Source organism: Xiphophorus maculatus, chromosome 4, assembly GCF_002775205.1.
Source record: "Xiphophorus maculatus strain JP 163 A chromosome 4, X_maculatus-5.0-male, whole genome shotgun sequence".
Classification (NCBI taxonomy): Eukaryota; Metazoa; Chordata; class Actinopteri; order Cyprinodontiformes; family Poeciliidae; genus Xiphophorus; species Xiphophorus maculatus.
In genome coordinates, this window is record NC_036446.1 from 24720430 (window position 1) to 24738889 (window position 18460).

Genomic DNA, 18460 nt, shown 5'->3' on the forward strand with positions numbered 1-18460 from the left:
GGAGCCCCAAGCGGATGGCGAAACCGAGCCGTCGGATGGCAGCGTACGGCTTGGCCATCGCCTCCTTATACTCGCTGATCGTTTCCGTCAGCTCCTTTATATCTTCTGGGTCCATGATGTAAAACTAAAAAATTAGCGTGCCTCACCGTTCGTCCTGGTCGGGTCCTTCTGTCATAATGTGCGGGTGGTGAGAGTGGTGAGGCAGACGCTGTAGACCCAGGTGGGATGAAAATGATGATTTTAATGGTGAATAAGTCCAGGAACAAGCAGCAGGCACAAGGAAACACTGACAACGAATAGACTAGACGTAGACGAGGACCCGACGAGGAACAAAGAACACAGGTGGAGTTAAATACACGGGAGGGTAATCACAGAACGAGACACACCTGGGAACAATCAAGGGGAGGACAGGACAACGAAGAGACTAAGGACACAGAAAACTCTAAATAAACACAGAAAAACACAGATCCTGACAAGGATAAGAGAACATACCATTTAAGAAATGTCAGATTTATATTTATTGTTAGAAAATATCAGTGAAAAAACACTTAAATGTTTCCATATACATAGTCAGAACAACATTCAAGGTTATGATAAAGCAAATTTGCTAAAATTCACAAAATAATTTTTACACAAAGCCATTTTTATAATTGATGCTGATAAATGTGACAAAAAGGAAACGGAAGAGGAAGTCAAAGTTGATTAAAGTCAATTAAAAGAACAGCTTTTAATATCAGTTTTTTTGTTGTTGCTCTATGCAAATTCAATTATTGGCAAGATTGCAACATAAATACACTCCAAATCTGTTGGAAGGCATTCCGACCCTGTAAGCTTTTTATCACGAGTCTGTTTTGTTCTTGGGAACTGCATGAAAAGCAGGAAGCAAAACAGGATGTTGATTTAACATTTCCTTATCGCTCTGACAGAAACATGTTTCAGATATGCTGAAGCACATGTTCAACAGCTCAACACATGCTTCGCATTCTCTCCTCGTTAGTATCAAGAACACCATGAAAAACTCCTGCTCGGCCCCAAATGTCGCCGAGCTTCCTCTGCTGCTTCAACTCCGGCTTATCACATGAAGGAAAATAAAGTTGAACTTTCTCATAAGTGAGGAAGACTAGACAATTTTTTTAGAAATAAATTTGTCCCTATCTCACTGAGGAAATATATTTTTTGGCTCTTTCGGCTGAGGGAGGATATAAAGGAAAGGAGTAGAGATAGGCATATTCTGCTATTTCTGGGGTTAAATATCACTGTCACAATGCTCTGATTTGACGTCGGATAAAAATAATGTTTCAATCATGAGCGGGGCAAACGTGGTCAAAAGGTTAAAGCCTCAGCTGTATCTAGAGCATGCATTCCTCGTCTCCGACCTTTGTTTTATTCCTGGGCCGAGCTTCAAACTGCAGTCTCTCGTTCTTGCTTTTTGTTTATGAAGCGGTTCTTCATGTGCTCGAGCGAATCACAGCCGAGTGTGAAGCGGATGAGTCAGTTCTTTCAAGTCTGAGGGCACATTCAAAAAATGGGCCGCTCCCAGTGGGTCAGCAGGCTGTCTCCGCTTCAAGTGGACGAGATTAGATACCCTGGTGTCTCGCTCTCAACCTCCCTCCAATCAGAGCTTACCTTTCCTCACAAATGTCTTACTTTGCCAATCCCAATACTTTGCTTCACCATTTAGCTTCTTCTCACTCCATTTAATGCATAAATACTATCGTACAGCAGCTTATTTCCTAGAATATTTGCACATTTTAGCCTTTAATTCCATGTATAATTTAATTTGTATGTTATTTTCTGAAGATTTCCCAATGCAACCGGTTTCCTGACTGTGGTTCTGACCCGTGTATGGACCAGTTGACTCAGTTGATCAGATGACATAACTCAAAGCAGCCCCCTGCTGAGAGTGAATGCTTAAGGGAGTCATGTAACCACATGACCTTGACTTAAAGTAGAGTGAAAACATCCTTTTACTCTTGTTTTTAAAGTGGATCCATAGTGACACAGGTTTGAAATGTCCCATGGCAAATGGCTGCGGCAAAAGTCTGATATTTCCCCACCAATACGGCAAAAGTACAAACATTTGAAGCAGATCATCTAAATTTCATATTGTAATTCAAGATACTCTGACACAGTAGTCATCAAAAAACTTCATAAGTATCAAGCCTTTTTCTCTTAGAGTCTGAAATTCTAGCATCACAGCAACCCAGTTGGCGGTTTTAGTGTTGCGTCCACTCTAAAGGCACCTGAAGTGTCCATCCTTACCCAGACACTGTCCGGTGGAGGTGAAGCGGTATCCGGCTTTACATTCGCAGCGGTAACTTCCAGGCATGTTCAAGCAATCTGCGTTCTGCTGGCACACGGGTCCGTTCTGGCACTCATCAATATCTGGCATCCGTAAAGACAGCATGTTCACACAGATTAGACTTCAGTCGACCTGAATTAGTCAGTCTCCTTTGTCTAGACAGAATTTCTAAGAATGTCTTCGATCAGCGTGTGAGTGTGGACATCACCTTCACAAATCAGCAACTTGTCGTTGTAGACAAAGCCAACAGGACACTCGCATCTGAAGCTGCCTATCATGTTGATACACACTCCGTTCTCACACACACCTGGGATTTCCCTGCACTCGTCGATATCTATGGAATGACAACAATGCAGATGATAATTTTAAAAACTTGTTTTCCATAAACAAGCAGTAGGATTGTAAAATCTTACCAATAACCCGTCCGGTAGTGATGTCGATGTAATATCCTGGCCTCTCACTGCCGCAGAGGATGGCAAACTCATCTAAGTGTACATAAATCATGAATTAACTAGGGAAAGATGATGTTTATACCAAAAGAACAGACGCAGGCATCGGAACTCACCGGTGCTGGGCACAGGGCACTGTTCACACGGTCTATTCCAAGCACGGCCGATGTTGTAGGAGCAGCAGCACATCTTTTTCGTCATGTTGAAGGTCAGCTCTCCATCGCAGGTCCTGTTGTCTGAGTAAAAGTTCCTGTAGCAATAGCTCTTCCTCATGTCTTTGTGCATATACGGAGAAATAAAAACAGCCAATTGTGAGTTTGGCACCAAAGGTCCGAGACATTTTTCCTGCTCCTGTGAAACATTCAGACTCACCCATGCAATTGTGGCCACCGTTGACCTGCATGTAGTCAGTGGGGCAGATGCAGGTGTAGTTGCCGATGGTGTTGTAGCACTGGCCGGGGCCGCAGATTCCCGGTTGTTCGCACTCGTTGATATCTTCATCCGGAAACAGAGAGGAAATGTTATTGTATGTGTCTGGTTTGTACTTGTTGAAACACATAAATAACAACCAGTAAATATTTCTATTATTTACTTGTTGATAAAACTCTGCAGCAGAAACTCTGATGTAGGTTGCAAAAACGTTTAGGAGATTATTTCGATTTAAGTTTTAAGGAACATGCTATTTGATATGCTTAGAGACAGATTTTAGGTTTGATACATTAAAAGAACAGAAAAGTGCTTCACCGGTGCAAAATGGGTATTTTTGTAAAATAAATTTAGCAGCAAGGGACAAACAGAACTATATATTTTGCAGCAAACTTTCTAAGTTTTCCATTAAACGGAATTTAAATTTGTTCTCTACCTCTTCTGGATGCAGATGTGCATAATTTGGATGGGAACAAAATTTAAATACACAATTCCAAAACAATAGGTTTGAACTGAATTTTTATGAGCGCATTCACTGAATGGTTACAAAATACCAGCATTTTTTTGTCCTTAGGTTTATACATTTTTTTATGTGTGAAAATATTTAGAAGCAACCAAACAGGGGGAAAAAAAAATCTTAAAATCCTTCAAAACTAGGAAGAAAACGTCTGAAATGACATCCAGATGCCGTTTAAGTCTTCATATTAACTAATTAAACTGGTGGCTCTTTGCAGTAAGAATTTATAATCTATCTACATTTAAAATTTAATCCAGACATACACACAAAATACCAGTTTTGCAAATGTGATGTCATTTCCTTTAAGGTAAAAGTGGAGAAACTACCTGACAGCAATGCTAATAATTCAAACTGAATATGACTGGATGCTAATCATCGTCACTAACAATGTTTAGCACAAGTTATTTCCGCATCAACATTAATGCAGTCACTTTACTTGCAGGAAAACAAAAGAAGCGATTTTTTCTTTTTCTTAAGAATGAACGGATGTGGTGTCCTCATTCGCTCTTAATGGTCCAGCAAACAAACATGTGCACATAAAAATGTCACCAGCCGTGTGATTGTCCTACCCACAGGTTCCTCCTTTCCCCTCTGGTCCCATTACTGTTTTCTAAACACCCTTTTTATTTAGATTTTCCCCTCGATCTTCCATTCCTCCCATTTTCTATCATCTTTGGCCTGTCTTTCAGAAACCGAGTCCACCTCCCTGAAGAGAGGGCTGACCACATCAGATTCTCACCCCTCCTCTGAAAGCTATGAACTCAGCTGCTTCATCCTCTTGGCCAAGCATTGCTGGGATAGCAGACAGGAACCAGAAAAGAGAAGTTCTGGGATAGACTCGGAGCAATGGTCCAATATTTTTATTTTCTTGTTTACTCTCCATAATGACCTCAATTTTCTCACGAAAGCATCCTAGGGCAATTGATTGAGAGGGATAGGTTCCCTGTGTGTGTGCGTACGGGGTGTGTGTGTGTGTGTGTTCCCTATGAGTGTGTGTGCATGTGTAATACCTTCGCAGACTCTGGTTTCAAGGTTCAGGGCAAAGCCTCTTGGACATTCACACTGGAAACTACCAAATGTGTTGATGCACCGTCCTCCCTGGCACAGGCCAGGAAGTTCTAGACATTCATTGATGTCTGCAGAGGAGGGAAAAAAAACAACAACAAAATATCAGTGGCACCATGTTTGGCTGTGGGCTTGTAGTTAAATGACAGCATGTGTTTGTCTGACCTTCCAAGATGACTGTGACAGGGTTTGGTCTGAAGCCTTCTCCTCCAGGACACAGTGTCTTGTACTCAGCTGTAACATGTAATACCAAATCACAATAAACATCAGCCACACAACAACCAAACACCAGTGAAGTTTCCCGCATTCCAGGATCTGCAGGGAACAGTTGCCTGAAACTAGGTCACATAAAAGATGCTCGTTTTTTTTTTTCTAATCAGACGTCTGAGATCTGCCAGTGAATATCGGAGTCTGGTGGACTGGACACGACTGCGACTTCTCAGAGATAACTGTCTGTTCTTGTCCCAGCAGCCGGCGTATCCTCAAGCTGAAAGGGATGAGTCATTGCCTGCATTGTTTTGAACCATCTGGTGGTAATTTCTATGTTAGCAGGACAAAGCTGTCTCATCTTAACCAGCAGCAATAATTACAACGAACCTTCATTGCACGGCATGAAAATAGCTAACTTGCACTGAGGAGAAATTTACATTTGTGTTAAACTCTGGAGTTACTACTGGAAATGATAAATAAAAAGGGGAGGAAATGACTGCACTGTTGGCTGAATGGATATAAAACAGCATTTTGAATTACTAGTTTCCCTAGTAACCATAATCCTAAACCTTTGGGAGTAACACAAAACTTTTAAAAAAGAACTAACTTGATAAAAAAAAAAAAAAACCTGAAGCCATAATATATCTTTATCTTTTTAAAATGTTTCTATCTTTTCAATATCTTATAGAAAACTTATGATAGAACTTTGACATAACTCTTAAGAAATTAAATATGATATAACTCTTAAGATTCAATAGTGGGAGTGTTTTTTTTGTGTGTTATTCCTCTTCCAGATCTATCTTTTCTCTTTAAGTCTATGTAGCAAAGTGTGAACTCACTTGAATTTCCAAGTGGGCATAATTCACATGGACTCCCCCAGCCGTGGCCTTCGGAGCAGCAGCACGACGCCTTAGAAACTCCAACGCCAATCTCATTGGAGCAGTCCAAACTCTCGGATGAATCTCCACGGAAACGCACATCCCGGTAACAGCTTCCGGTACGAGTGTCTGTCCACACACACACACACACACACACACACATATACAGTATATATGTATGGGGATTTTTCCGGATTTTTCTCCTGGCTAGTCTAACAATAAACATCCCCGATTGGTTGAGATGATGCGTTGAGTCTCACCTACGCAGCCCGCCCGAGTGGGGTTCAGCTGAAAGTCGGGTGGGCAGTTACAGATGTAGCTTCCAGGGATATTGACACAGATTCCACTCAGACAAATAGCTGGATCTGCACATTCATTGATGTCTGAGAGAAAAACAAAGAGAAGCTGGTGAAATTCCCCATTTCCTCAGCTCAGTTATGGTTCCCTGCTCAATGTGTCTTGCCTGTGCAGTTGCCTCCACCCCTGTCCAGCTCATATCCAAGGTTGCACTGACATCTGAACAGTCCTGGGATATTTTGGCAGCGTCCATTGACACAGATGTCATCAAAGCTGCATTCATCTATGTCTGTGGGAAAGACAGAGAGAGAGAGATGGACTCAGCAGTTTACTCAAGGTTAATGCATACCCTTTAAAAGCTTCAGATTGTGTCACTTATTTCATATCTTTTATGCTGGTGTACTGAAAAAATGAGTGAAATTGATGTAAAGTGAGGATTTAATTTTATTAGACATACAAGTACTGACATGTTGGTTTGATGTGTGTGTTGCATTTGATGCACTCCTGTTCTGAAAAGTGTGTGTGTATTGAAATCAACAGTGGGATTCACAGTGTTCCCCTGCATCATGACCAGGTAGTTCACTTTTCATTGAAATCTCTGTCTTTTTTTTTACATTATTTACATTATATGCTAAATATTAGCCAATGTAATTCAAAAATAGGTCATCTTGTCAGACTTGCTCTTATTTTAAAGCCTTAAACATATTGAGGTATAAGTGAAATCTCAGATTGGTCGTTATTGGACATTACTGTGAAATTTGGGTCACAAACTAGTCTAATTTGTCACACTAAAACACTACATCTGTGTAAAACTTTCTATGTAAATGGTGTGTGAGAGCTATGGGGCTAGTAAAGCAATGTGAAGATTTTCAAAAATCTGAAAAAATACCGTCAATATTAAAACATTAGAAGAAAAAAAACACAGAAAATATACTTTTGACTTTTATAAGACTTTTGCCTTGTTTTAGACAGCAGATCGAGTTTGAAATTCAGCAAAAAAATTATATATATACATATATATATATATAAGTATAATTAATGGTAAACAGACATTGAAGTTTGATATCAGTTACTCCTTTGGCACTTTATACATGATAAACAAATTACTAAAAGTGAGAAAACATCTTTCACAGTTCATTGATAAGTTATGACACTTAACTTTTCAGTGACCAAAGCGATCATTTCTCAGTACTGACTGGAACGCTAGAACACCAAATCATCAGCCATATTTCAAAACATAATGACACAAGTGAAACTTGTGTCATTCCCAAGTAAACAACTAAATCCACTTTAATGCTAAGCACATTGCAAACTTCTTGTATCCAAAACTGTGTTTTATGAGTCACATTTGAAAGCCCCGTTCTCGTTGGACTGTCTGTTTCTCTAAACGGGAAAACAAGCAGCCATTCACAGGAGTGAACACAGGACATTTTTAACACTTGCAACAAATATGGCCAGAAATTCAGAGGTTCTGGAACCAGAACGTCCATATTTAGCGGCGCCTTACCCCCGCAGGCCTTCCCATCCGAAGTGGTGATGAATCCCATGTCACACTCGCAGCGGAAACCTCCGGGGAGATTTAGACAGTGGCCATTTTCACACAGGTTGCCGTTGTCCGCACACTCGTCGCTGTCTGCAGAGGTGAGCAGATGGACTTTATTGCAATTGGGCTTTTAAAGAAAATTTAAAAAATGATGTAACTTGTGTTTTTTTGGTTTGCTTGTGTGACCTGAGCAGTGGAATCCATCTCCTGAGAAGCCTTCCTTGCACGCACAGCGGTACGAGCCCATGGTGTTGAGGCAGTCGGCGTTGTTGCTGCACATGTGTGTCCCATTTGAACACTCATCCAAATCTAATGCAAAACACAGAACAACCATGAAAAAAAACTATTTTTTTCAGCATTTCCTTTAAAATTGTCCATGTCTTTGATCCTTTTTATTATATACTAATTATATTGGTAAATCACAAAAAAACACATAAGTGTTTAGTGTCTCCTTGTTGAAGTAAAAATACCAAATGAGTTTAATCAGCAAATGCTCCATCCTGCATGCGCACATAGCATGGAGCATTTGTGTGTGCAGAACCAAATCAAGAAGATTATTTTATCAACATATGCACATTAATCTTATTTGGTTCATTTATTTTAGGTTTTTTAAAATTGGTTTTCATTTGCATTTGAATAACTGTGGAGAACTGGGCCATAAATAAAAGCGTCAAGCTTTACTGACCTTTATCTAGGAAGAAAACAAATGCTAGAAGGATCACAGTGCAGATTATTTTTAATCTTCTGTTTCTTTTCCCACATACTGTAATTAATAAATAGCTACTTCCATTTAAAAACTCAAATTCAAATTTTAGATTTCGTATGTGAAAAGATGACACTGGGCCACTGAAACGCAGTCCATTTTTCTGATGTTGTCTCTGACTGAAGAGTGGCATAGTTCGAGGGATGCAGTAGCTGTAGTGAATGCCTTGGTAGGTCTGTATGTGGTATCTAATACAATTTACCCAACAGCTGGTGTCTGTGGCTTGTGAATCTCCTACAAACTAGTAAAGAGGCTTTGCATCACAATAAAGACTGTTATTACACATGTTTTTCAACTGCATGTTTTCCTTCCAATTAACTTTCCACTAATGTGCTTGTGTGCAGCACAACCAGCTTCTTCAGCAGTGAAGTTTTCTGTCCCCGTGGAGGGTATCACTGACGTGAATTCATCAGTCTTCTGCCATAATATGTCCACATCACTGCTGTGTTGAAAGTCTTTTCATTCAGTTTAATGTAATGATCAAATTTTCTGATAAAACAGAATTTTGGTTTTCATTACCTGTAGCCCATAATCATCAAAATTAGCACAAATAAAACTACATAATTTGCGTTTTACTGTTGAGTTTGTCAGATTTTTTTGTGGTACTTTGATTTGTCAAGATACAATTGCAAATATAAGACATTTTTAAAAAGGACCATATCCACACCTCTGCCTATTTCATTCAATTACCTGTGCATTTGAGGCCATTGCCAATCCAACCTGGCGCACAGTTGCATTTGAAGCTGCCCGCTGTATTGGTGCAGGACGCATGCCGGTCGCAGTTGTGGGCTCCAATCTCGCATTCGTTGATATCTGATGAGAAATAAAAAAAATTCCAAGTAAAGAAAAAAAAATGTAAAAAAAAGAAAAAACCAGGCTCTGATGGTCCGCTGATTTGGGTCTGCTTTGCTTTTTTGCTGGAGTTTTTGGCACGGTGACCAAAGTTGATGCTTGGCTTGCACTACATAAAGAGACAGGCGACAGATCTAAATGTTCCCGGCTCGCTAGTTTGGTCTGATGAGAGCTGCATTTCAGGCCACAAAGACATTGTGGCGTTCTCTTGATCTCCGATACTAACAGCCATCCTATGAGGATTTAATGAGCTGGAAATTGATTGTTGAAGCGTGACAAGAGAGAAATAAAGAGATACATGTGGAAGAACAGCGCCCTGAGGCAACAGTCTGTCTGCTTCCTCTGAACTGGTATTACTGAGGGTATAAGGATTTTTTGCTTTACTTATAAACTCTGCGCTGCTTAAATTACTTTTTATAACGTTGATGTTCTGTTTTTCTCAACATTCCAGATGTTCTACATAGAAACAAAATTTTTCCGAGGGACAATTTCTTTGAAAGTGTGATGTAAAGACGTTCATGTCAATGCGAAACCTTCACTTGACGTGTGGGAGCCCTGGATTCTAATAAACAAGTGACAGTACATAACGGGAACAATTACTTTGGACTACTATTAAATTGCGCACTTCCTATAAAGCTCTGCACATCCTGTAGAGTAGAGCTAATAAAGACCTCACTGCAGCAGCTGGTGGTGATATAATGAATGGAGTGCGTAACTCTTGCCTCTCAGGGAACTCTCGGAGGAATACCTAAATACCACAGTGGAAAAAAAGATCCTATTTACGGCCACAACACACAATAACGACTTCTAATCTGAGCCCCAAACGACCTCCTGACACTTGAACCGACACAATACCTGGCCTTGAGAATAAGGAAGCAGCGCGACTGCGTGTCCCCCGCATATCAAAAGCGAGCCATGCTGTGAACTCAGTCAAGATGTTGGCGATTTAACAGCCAGAGAGACGCGTTCCCCTCTCCGCGTGTCGGTCTCTGAGAGGGTAGTAATTCAGAAACACTGTCAATTAAAGATTATGCCGCTTCTGGTTTACATTCTTCCTGAGGACAGGGTACGGTATATTTACACTGCATTTGATCATGGAGTTAATATGAGGGCTGGCAGCAAGCGAATCTCCCTGGATTACAGATGGAATTAATGATCGTTTCCCCACCGAGGCTTTGATGACAGAGAGCGCACAGCAGACGCACAGACACGCGAGAGGAAAAAGCAAAGTGCAACTCAGAAATTGCTGCATGTGAAGAGTGCGTCAACAGTTGTAGTTAAATCTGGAGCCTGCCTTTCTGTGTATTAAATGCAGTTGATACAGATGTTTGCTAAGTTTGAAACTCATGCCTTTTAAGTAAGCTCGCCCACACCTTGTCCAAACTTTAGAAGAAACATAACCACAACACAACAGTGCTGAAGTTTGATGTCTCTGCTATGGAGCAAAACAGGGGAAAGCTTTAACCACCAGCTGGGCCAAATCTGGGTCTTCAATAACCTTTACACAAATCAACGTGCCGGTAGGAGGCATGTTCCACAAAGAGTAGCAGACTTTGTCAAATTGTCCGTCAGACATCTTGCCTCGCTGAGAGGAATTGGAGTCGTAATTCTCCAGACTGGGGATGAAATTCCAAACGGGTGATTCAGACCCAAATGCTCTGCTGAGACACCAGCTTTCTCAGCACAAGGAGAATTCTATATGGATGTTTTAATGGGATTAGAAATGAGCCAGAGTGTTTGTGTGTCTGTGTTTGGAAGCACTCGTCATTGAGAGTAAGTGGGGCAGGCCGCGTCCAAATTCTGACAAACGCGTTTATTTGTGTCTTAAATGAGACCTGCTGCTGCTGCTCATTGGCTCATTTTAAAGACAAAGCCAGAAAAAAATCACTGACCAAACTTACAACTAGCTTTTAATCACAAACTAAGTGGTGTTATAAATCAGACCTAATTCTCGTTGGACGCTAAGTAGCTCCAAACTAGCAAACTGTCGAAGCAGCCGGACGGACTTTGTATTTATGTGTTCTGGAGCCGTTACAGGTGATTACGTGCCGGTGAGGCGTTCCAACAATCACGTAATGTTTAACCGACCTTAATGAAAGACCAACCCAGGAATAAACAAAGGTGCAATATGATGCAAGCATCTGATGAAAGATAGTGATCTCACTGCTCCTGCTGCTGTTACAGAGGGCGCCTGAGTGCGTTAACTCGCGTGTGTTTATCTGCGTGTTTCTCATCAAGTCAGACAGAAGCTTTCGGAGGGGAATTGGTGATGTTGGCGGCACTTTTGCTAACTCTCCTAGCGTCCTGCCCCGTCTTTCCTAGGTTCTTTCCTTCCCACAGGGCGACAGAAAAACACAATGCTCGTGATTAAAAGCAAGAGAATGCAAGTTTTTGCAAGAGTATGCAAGTTTATCTGTCTCTTGTGCACAAGAGACAGATAAACAGTGAAAAAATCAAGCTGCTCTGCCTTCTTCCAGTGCTCCCAGAGTCAGAGTGAGGATCTTAGCACTGTTAATAACCTTTGTGTATGCGCTGCTCACACCCTCCCCATTGCGCTCTGCTAAGCTACAGCTTCTCCCCATCAGCAGAGCCCACTATGACTGCTCAGCCTAGTTAACATGGACAAACATTTTTCCTGGAACGGTAAGTTGTTTATCTGTCGTTAGCACATTAACAATAAACTAGGTTGATTGACAGCGCTAAGCCCTTCCTCCCGACTCTGATTGGTTGTTTTCGATGGGCAGCGGTGCATTTCTGCAGACCGCAATAATAGCTCAGGGAGGAGTTGGAGGAGCTTGATTTTTTCACAGATTATTGTCTGTTTCATGTCATTGTGACACGGCATGGTGATATTTTTAACAATCATCAAAAATCTTTTCTTATTTGTTTTTTTTTTTTTAAGAAAAGTTACACAACACAACTTTAACAAGCAGCAGACCTCTGCTCACACGCAAACATCCTTTTCACCGCCCTCCGCGATTTCCCGGCGGCAGGGTGTGCAGTCCTACATGCTTACACTCACCTGTGCAACCCGTGGTTCCCTTGCGGACAGAGTATCCCAGGTCGCAATGACAAATGAACGACCCCTTAGTGTTCTCGCAGTTTCCACTCAAACAGATGTTGGGGTTCAGCTCGCACTCATCCACATCTAGATGGAGACAAAAATGGAGAATCAGGCACGGTTACTTTGCTTAAACAGACCTGCAATAAAGAGAAGGTTAATGATGGTTAATAAAAGTTTTTGTGACTATAAAGGTTGTTTGTTTTGAAAAGCCCAGCTGCGTGTTTGCGCAAATACACGCCTTTATATGAGGGGTGTCAAGCTCTTGTTTCTCGTGCAGGGAAGCCAGACGTCTAAATGTCACACATTCCTCCCTCCTTGGTGAAAATAACACAACGCTCACTAGCCCATAAATCAACAACAATAACAAAAAAAAAGACTCCCTGCTCTGAGAGGCACACACTCACAGAAATGAGTCATTAAAACTCATTCTCATGACTCATACTTTGGATACCCTTGAAGTGGATCACTACGTTGTCTCAGTAAATCCCAGAGAATCTGAACCTCCTGGATTTAATAAGGTCAGAGCTGTAGCGTTCGCTCGCTCACCCAGGCAGGTCTTCATATCCTCCGACGACATGAACCCATCAAAGCACAGGCACTGGAACGTCCCTGGGGTGTTGGTGCACTGGCCCCCATCGCAGACCTCAGGGCTCTCCTCACACTCGTCGATATCTGAAGATTAAAGACACACAGAGGCAAATCAAAGCTGCAACACAAGACCTTTATGGCACACACGCCGGTGTGTTTTTAGTCGGGTCAATCCAGGAAAGAGCATAAATTAAACATGGCACCGAAACATTGCTCTCAAATTACCACGGTAAAGCCTTGAATTCTGTTGGAAATTAAAGGAGTGAGAGCAAAACTATGAACAGCATATGCAACCTGCAGCCATATTCAGATATGAGCCAGCTTTGAAGCTAGAAAGAGATAATAGTGAGGGAACAACATCTTTCGTTGCCTGAAGACATTTCAAAGTAGGAAACAAAAGAAGACATTTTTGTAGGTCTATGGCTTACATTTTGAGTGCAGGTTTCCCATAACCATGTAGCGAATTGATCACTACAGCTTGCTATTACTACTTTTACTACTGACACTCTCAGAAATATAGAAGAACTTCTGTAACTTTGTAAACAAAGGATAATTTGAAGCCAGTCAGAATCAGTCAGCTTCTTATCTCGTCTCGAGATTACAAGTAGAAAGTAGGAATAAATATGCAAACTAAATCATATTATGGTCCATAAGTAATAAAAAGATCAACTTTCTTATACACTGCAAAACACAATACACCTACTTACCAGTGCAGGTTCTTAGATCAGGCATGAGCGCGTAGCCGCTGTTGCAGCTGCACTCGTAGCTGCCCTCCGAGTTTGTGCAGAAAGACTCGCAGCCACCGTTCTCAATGGTGCACTCATCAATGTCTGAGCAGCAGAAAAAAACAAGATGAGTAAAAATGGTTTAATAAATCAACAAAGCAGAAAGAGTCGGTCATCACAAGTGAACCAGTCGCATATTTTACCACGTACCAACACAGTCCAGCCTGTCCTCGCTGGATTTGTAGCCTGTGTTGCATGTGCACTGGTAGCGGCCGATCATATTGACGCACTGACCGTTCCTGCACAACCTGTCACTTAACTCACATTCATTTATATCTGCAAAAGAAGAAAGCCTCGATGAAAACTGGGCAAATTTAACACATATTTGTTAAGTAGAATTAACAACGAGAACAGATAGCAATGATTAGTCATATAATAGCATATACAGTGTATGTATTTGCATATGTAAAATAACATTCACAAGGCACAATTCAATCAAAAGACCAAGAAAGACATTTACATAAATCTATATATGGCACAAGGCAATAAGTAACTTTTCTAACTTCCCATGGGAGTCAGCTATGCTGCAGCACTAACTGTATGTGGAAAAAAAAACATAGAGGTTTGGATTAAGATGGATTTTTAAAATGTATTTCTGTCTACATATTTACAATGGCTACAGCTTTTAACATTTGGTTCTCATCTAATTTAGAATAATGTTGGTATTTCCAAGCAACATTTCCATTGTTTACACATTTAGACAACACAATGCGACTGAATAACTGTTCTGAAGTCTTTGTGCTAATGTCAGTGGCTATTTAAGTCTTGCTGGGATTTGCAGGGTACGTTTATGTCAAAGTGCCATTTCATAGTAGTATAATCCAACCATGCTTTTAATGCTCAGAGCAATGTTGTACCAAAAAATTACTATAATTATTTCTGAATTTTGCTGCTGTCAGAATGACCACATTTTATATCAGAAAACTAGACGACCAAGCTTGAAAATACTTAACATATTTATGAAAGCAAAATAGTAATTAAAAATAAATCCTGTAAAACAGTGAAAAGTAATTCAAAATATATATTTACTTTAGATGTGAATATATTTAAATTTAAAATAATTAGCAAAAAATGTATTTTATCTTTCTAAAGTATATTACTAAAATCTGTCCAATAATAGACGTCATGCACATTAGCAGGTGTTACAAGGCTCAGTGAGGCCACACACACACACACACACACACGCAGACAGAAACCCAGCCAGATGATCCAACGTTCCTCTTTCCCCAATCGGTCCCAATCGGTAACTTCCTACATCCTACTTCTGATCACCATCCGTAGGACATTACACACCTTAACAAAAATCCCTAAACAGGGGAGAGAAAAGAAAAGGAAAAAAGAGGAAGTTGATGTTATTGCTCACCCAAACATGCTGAGCCATCAGGGGCGATCTCGTGTCCTTCGGGGCAGATGCACTGGAAGCTGCCCTCGTTGTTTACACATTCACCTCCACGACACAGGAGAGGGTTCCTCTCACATTCATCAATGTCTGGCAGCAGAGGAACACACAACACAGGCAAAATAACAATTATGTCAGACCTCTGGCTCTGACATATTTGTTTCACAACTTCAAATTTTCTAATAATATTAACTGGGTTGAACATGTCGGATTAGCTTTAGGGAAGCTTGTTGCATCAACTGCAAGAACGTATTTACCATTTGCATGTTTTGTCTACCTACCTAACCCGATAAATAATTATAATACTAGATTTATTACTTCCCTTTCCAAATGCCCACATTGCCACAAAAATACAGCTTGTATCTTTCTGTTTCAGATGAAAACTCTGCAATTCATGAGAATAACAAAAATGCAATTGAGTGCCATCGATGACCTGAAAAGAAAAGCAGAATGCAAAGTATTGTGAAGCCATGACGGGGGCCGGCTGATTTGCTCCATCTTGAGGTCCAGTACCGTGAATTGTCTTTTAATAATTAGAACTCTGGACCACCCTTATGGGAACTTGGGAAGCCTAAATTGGGGCTTTTCCAAACACAAATCAGGTGGAAGAATGATTTTAACTCCCATTTTGCGCCAACATGTATGTAATATGTGAGTAAAAACAGCCAAAGTAATACTAGCTTACATCACCCAACCCAAAAGTGGGCTGCTCCACGTTTGGCATAAGCGCTTATAAGCACCTCATCATGAATTTATGAACCTAAAGGGAGCTCTGGTGCTGGCTCTGTGTTGCAGGTCCTCCCTGTAGCTGAAGACTATTACAAGCTGCAATAGCTCCCTGCTTTCAGATCCTACCGCTTTAACCGCGTTAAAAAGATCATTCCTGCTCTCACACGAAACGACCTTTCATAAACGAGGCATTTCTGCACACTGCTCAATCAATTTACCAGCAGCAGCAGAGCTGATCTGACGTACGCTTATTAAATCGAGTCATTGCTCACCCATGCAGTTTTTCATCATCATGAAGCCACTCTCGTAGCCCTCGAAGCATTCGCACTCAAAATCTCCGGGTGTGTTAACACATCTGCCCTGACCACAAAGGTCCGGGGATATGCGGCACTCGTTGATGTCTACAGAGGAAAAAAAAGAAATACATTTTAGATTCTATCAAACATACTGAAAACAAGTTATTTACTTCATTTATTTCAATCACTTGTCAAAAAATTTGAAACATAGCATTGCTCCTATAAACTCACTGTTCCTGTAAAGTTAGGAGCATGAAATTGACCAAACTCAGATTCCTCAATTTGTCGCCCAAGTGAACCCATCTCCACTGCTCTAGAGTGCTGCGGCGGCATGCTTTGCACAACTCCATCTGGTTCTGAAAATCCGTTCTACTTAGCTACTGAGCTGATGTGAAAACCAAATGAAGTTTGGAGCTTTAAGGCTGTTCACTCTGCAGGTAGTTGGGGATTTCTGCACAGTGCGGACCTCGGCGTTGCCCTGTCTTCCACACTGGGATTTTTCCATGACTAAGCGAGCGAGGAAGTTTCATGACTGGACTTATTGCACAAGAACTATTACGTACTACACTGGAATTCACCGAGTACCTCAGACAAGGTTTGTTGACGCAGTCGGCGGTCTGAGTGTTGGATTTTCACCCATAAAACTGAGTGGAACAACTGAATTCAATGATTTGGAGGGAAGACGCCATAGATTTGGTAATATAGTTTATATTAATACTTCTTAAGTGACTACTATTTGCAGCTCTAATACCCTGTAAGAGTCAGTTTATACCATTACCATTGATCTACTTCTTCTAGCTTATATTTTTATATGAAACTATCGAATAGTACGGAAAAACAAGCTGCTGTAAAATTTTAGGAAAGTGTGCAAGAAGAAAAACTAGCTTCTGAATTGGAGATGAATTCTTATTTTGTTAAAAAATAGATTAACACAAAAAGCCAAGGTAGGTCGTTTGCATGCCAAGCTAATGGATCATAAAAGTTCAAATTAGCTGAAGGAAAGGAACACCATAAAGTGAAGTTAAGCAAAGATAAGGTGGCTCCTCTCTCAGATTCCTCCCCAGTCTAAAAGCTTTGACCTTTTCGATTTAAGCCACATTATGAAAAGCTTTACACTGAGAAATCAGGCTGGGATCTCACTCACCTGAGGTAACGCATCCCAAGTATCATTTAATCACTCAGAGCCTTTAAAAGAGCTCAGAATCCATAAACTGTAAGGCCATTTAAACCTGAAGTGATGTGTGTACATTTCAGTTCAGCAGAAACGCAGTTAACCAGACATTGTGGGACCAGCTCCAGCATATCCTCAGCAGCCACGTTCCCATTAGACTGAATGAGCTGAGTGTAAGTAATGGCTTAACATCGCTTTACCGTGATTAGAGCTGGCAGAAAGATGGAGTGAAAAGAACTGATGAAGAAAGGCTAAAATTGTTGAAAGCCAGCCAAACTGAATAAGCTTCAGACTCCTAACGCAAGTATAGAAGCTAAAAATAGGTCTAAAGGCATTTTGAACCACTGATTTCTGAATTTTTTTACAGAGTTCCTGCCCATTTTTTATATCAAAATTTAGTATTACTTCTGATTTTGATATTTGGAAAGTTTTAAAAGAACGAACGTGGAAAAACATAGTGAATTGTTGAATATTTCCACAGATCTTAAGCTATAAATGTGTAATTTGCCAAAGGTAGGTTGTTGGGTGGATGGGCGGACGGATGGATTGTAACAAATGTGATACCAGATGTTCCACATTTTTGCTTGTCAACTTTCACAAAAGTCGCTCACCGGTACAGTTCCTCTCGTCCGAGTCCAGGGCATAGCCGTTGTCGCAGCGACAGCGGAAGCTGCCGATGGTGTTTCTGCATCTCCCATTAGAGCACAGAGTGTTTATCATCCTGCACTCATTTATGTCTGAGGTTTAAAGCGGAAGGAGAAACCGGTTAGAGTTCAACCAATGGGGCACCTTTTGTAGGTTCACACTCTACCAACAATACCTTTGAGGAAGGGTCTGCCATTGATGAAGTCCCCTCTGTGCGAGAAGCCGGGGCCCCGAGGACACAGCTGGTTGAACTCTGGTGTGCCCTGTTCTGGACATTCATCACATTCGGGCCCCCAAGCAACACCGACGGAGCAGCAGCAGGCGTCCACCCTGTGTTTCCCTGATATGGGCGTCCCACAGCGCTCGTCGTCGTGGGTGAGGTAGCAGTGCTCGGTACGCAGGTCTTTCAATCACAGTATGTTAACATGCATTAGATATCTTAATTTAAATAATACATACATCATTCAGTGACAGAGTGAAA

The 18460-nt window shown here is 41.1% G+C and overlaps 1 protein-coding gene across 1 annotated transcript in view; it reads right to left on the reverse strand.

Annotated features, from left to right (window-relative positions):
• fbn1 (fibrillin 1) overlaps positions 1-18460 on the reverse strand; it is a 70216-nt gene that overhangs the window by 17472 nt on the left and 34284 nt on the right. Inside the window, exons 25-45 of the mRNA XM_023331699.1 lie at positions 18155-18382; positions 17946-18071; positions 16140-16268; positions 15103-15228; positions 13890-14015; positions 13662-13784; positions 12913-13038; positions 12325-12450; positions 9141-9263; positions 7874-7996; positions 7652-7777; positions 6311-6433; positions 6108-6230; positions 5809-5976; positions 4925-4993; positions 4705-4830; positions 3124-3246; positions 2868-3026; positions 2716-2787; positions 2511-2636; positions 2263-2385 (exon numbers count right to left, since the gene is read on the reverse strand). Coding sequence (XP_023187467.1) covers positions 2263-2385; positions 2511-2636; positions 2716-2787; positions 2868-3026; positions 3124-3246; positions 4705-4830; positions 4925-4993; positions 5809-5976; positions 6108-6230; positions 6311-6433; positions 7652-7777; positions 7874-7996; positions 9141-9263; positions 12325-12450; positions 12913-13038; positions 13662-13784; positions 13890-14015; positions 15103-15228; positions 16140-16268; positions 17946-18071; positions 18155-18382 — 2694 coding nt within the window. The remainder of the gene's footprint in view (positions 1-2262; positions 2386-2510; positions 2637-2715; positions 2788-2867; positions 3027-3123; positions 3247-4704; positions 4831-4924; positions 4994-5808; positions 5977-6107; positions 6231-6310; positions 6434-7651; positions 7778-7873; positions 7997-9140; positions 9264-12324; positions 12451-12912; positions 13039-13661; positions 13785-13889; positions 14016-15102; positions 15229-16139; positions 16269-17945; positions 18072-18154; positions 18383-18460) is intronic.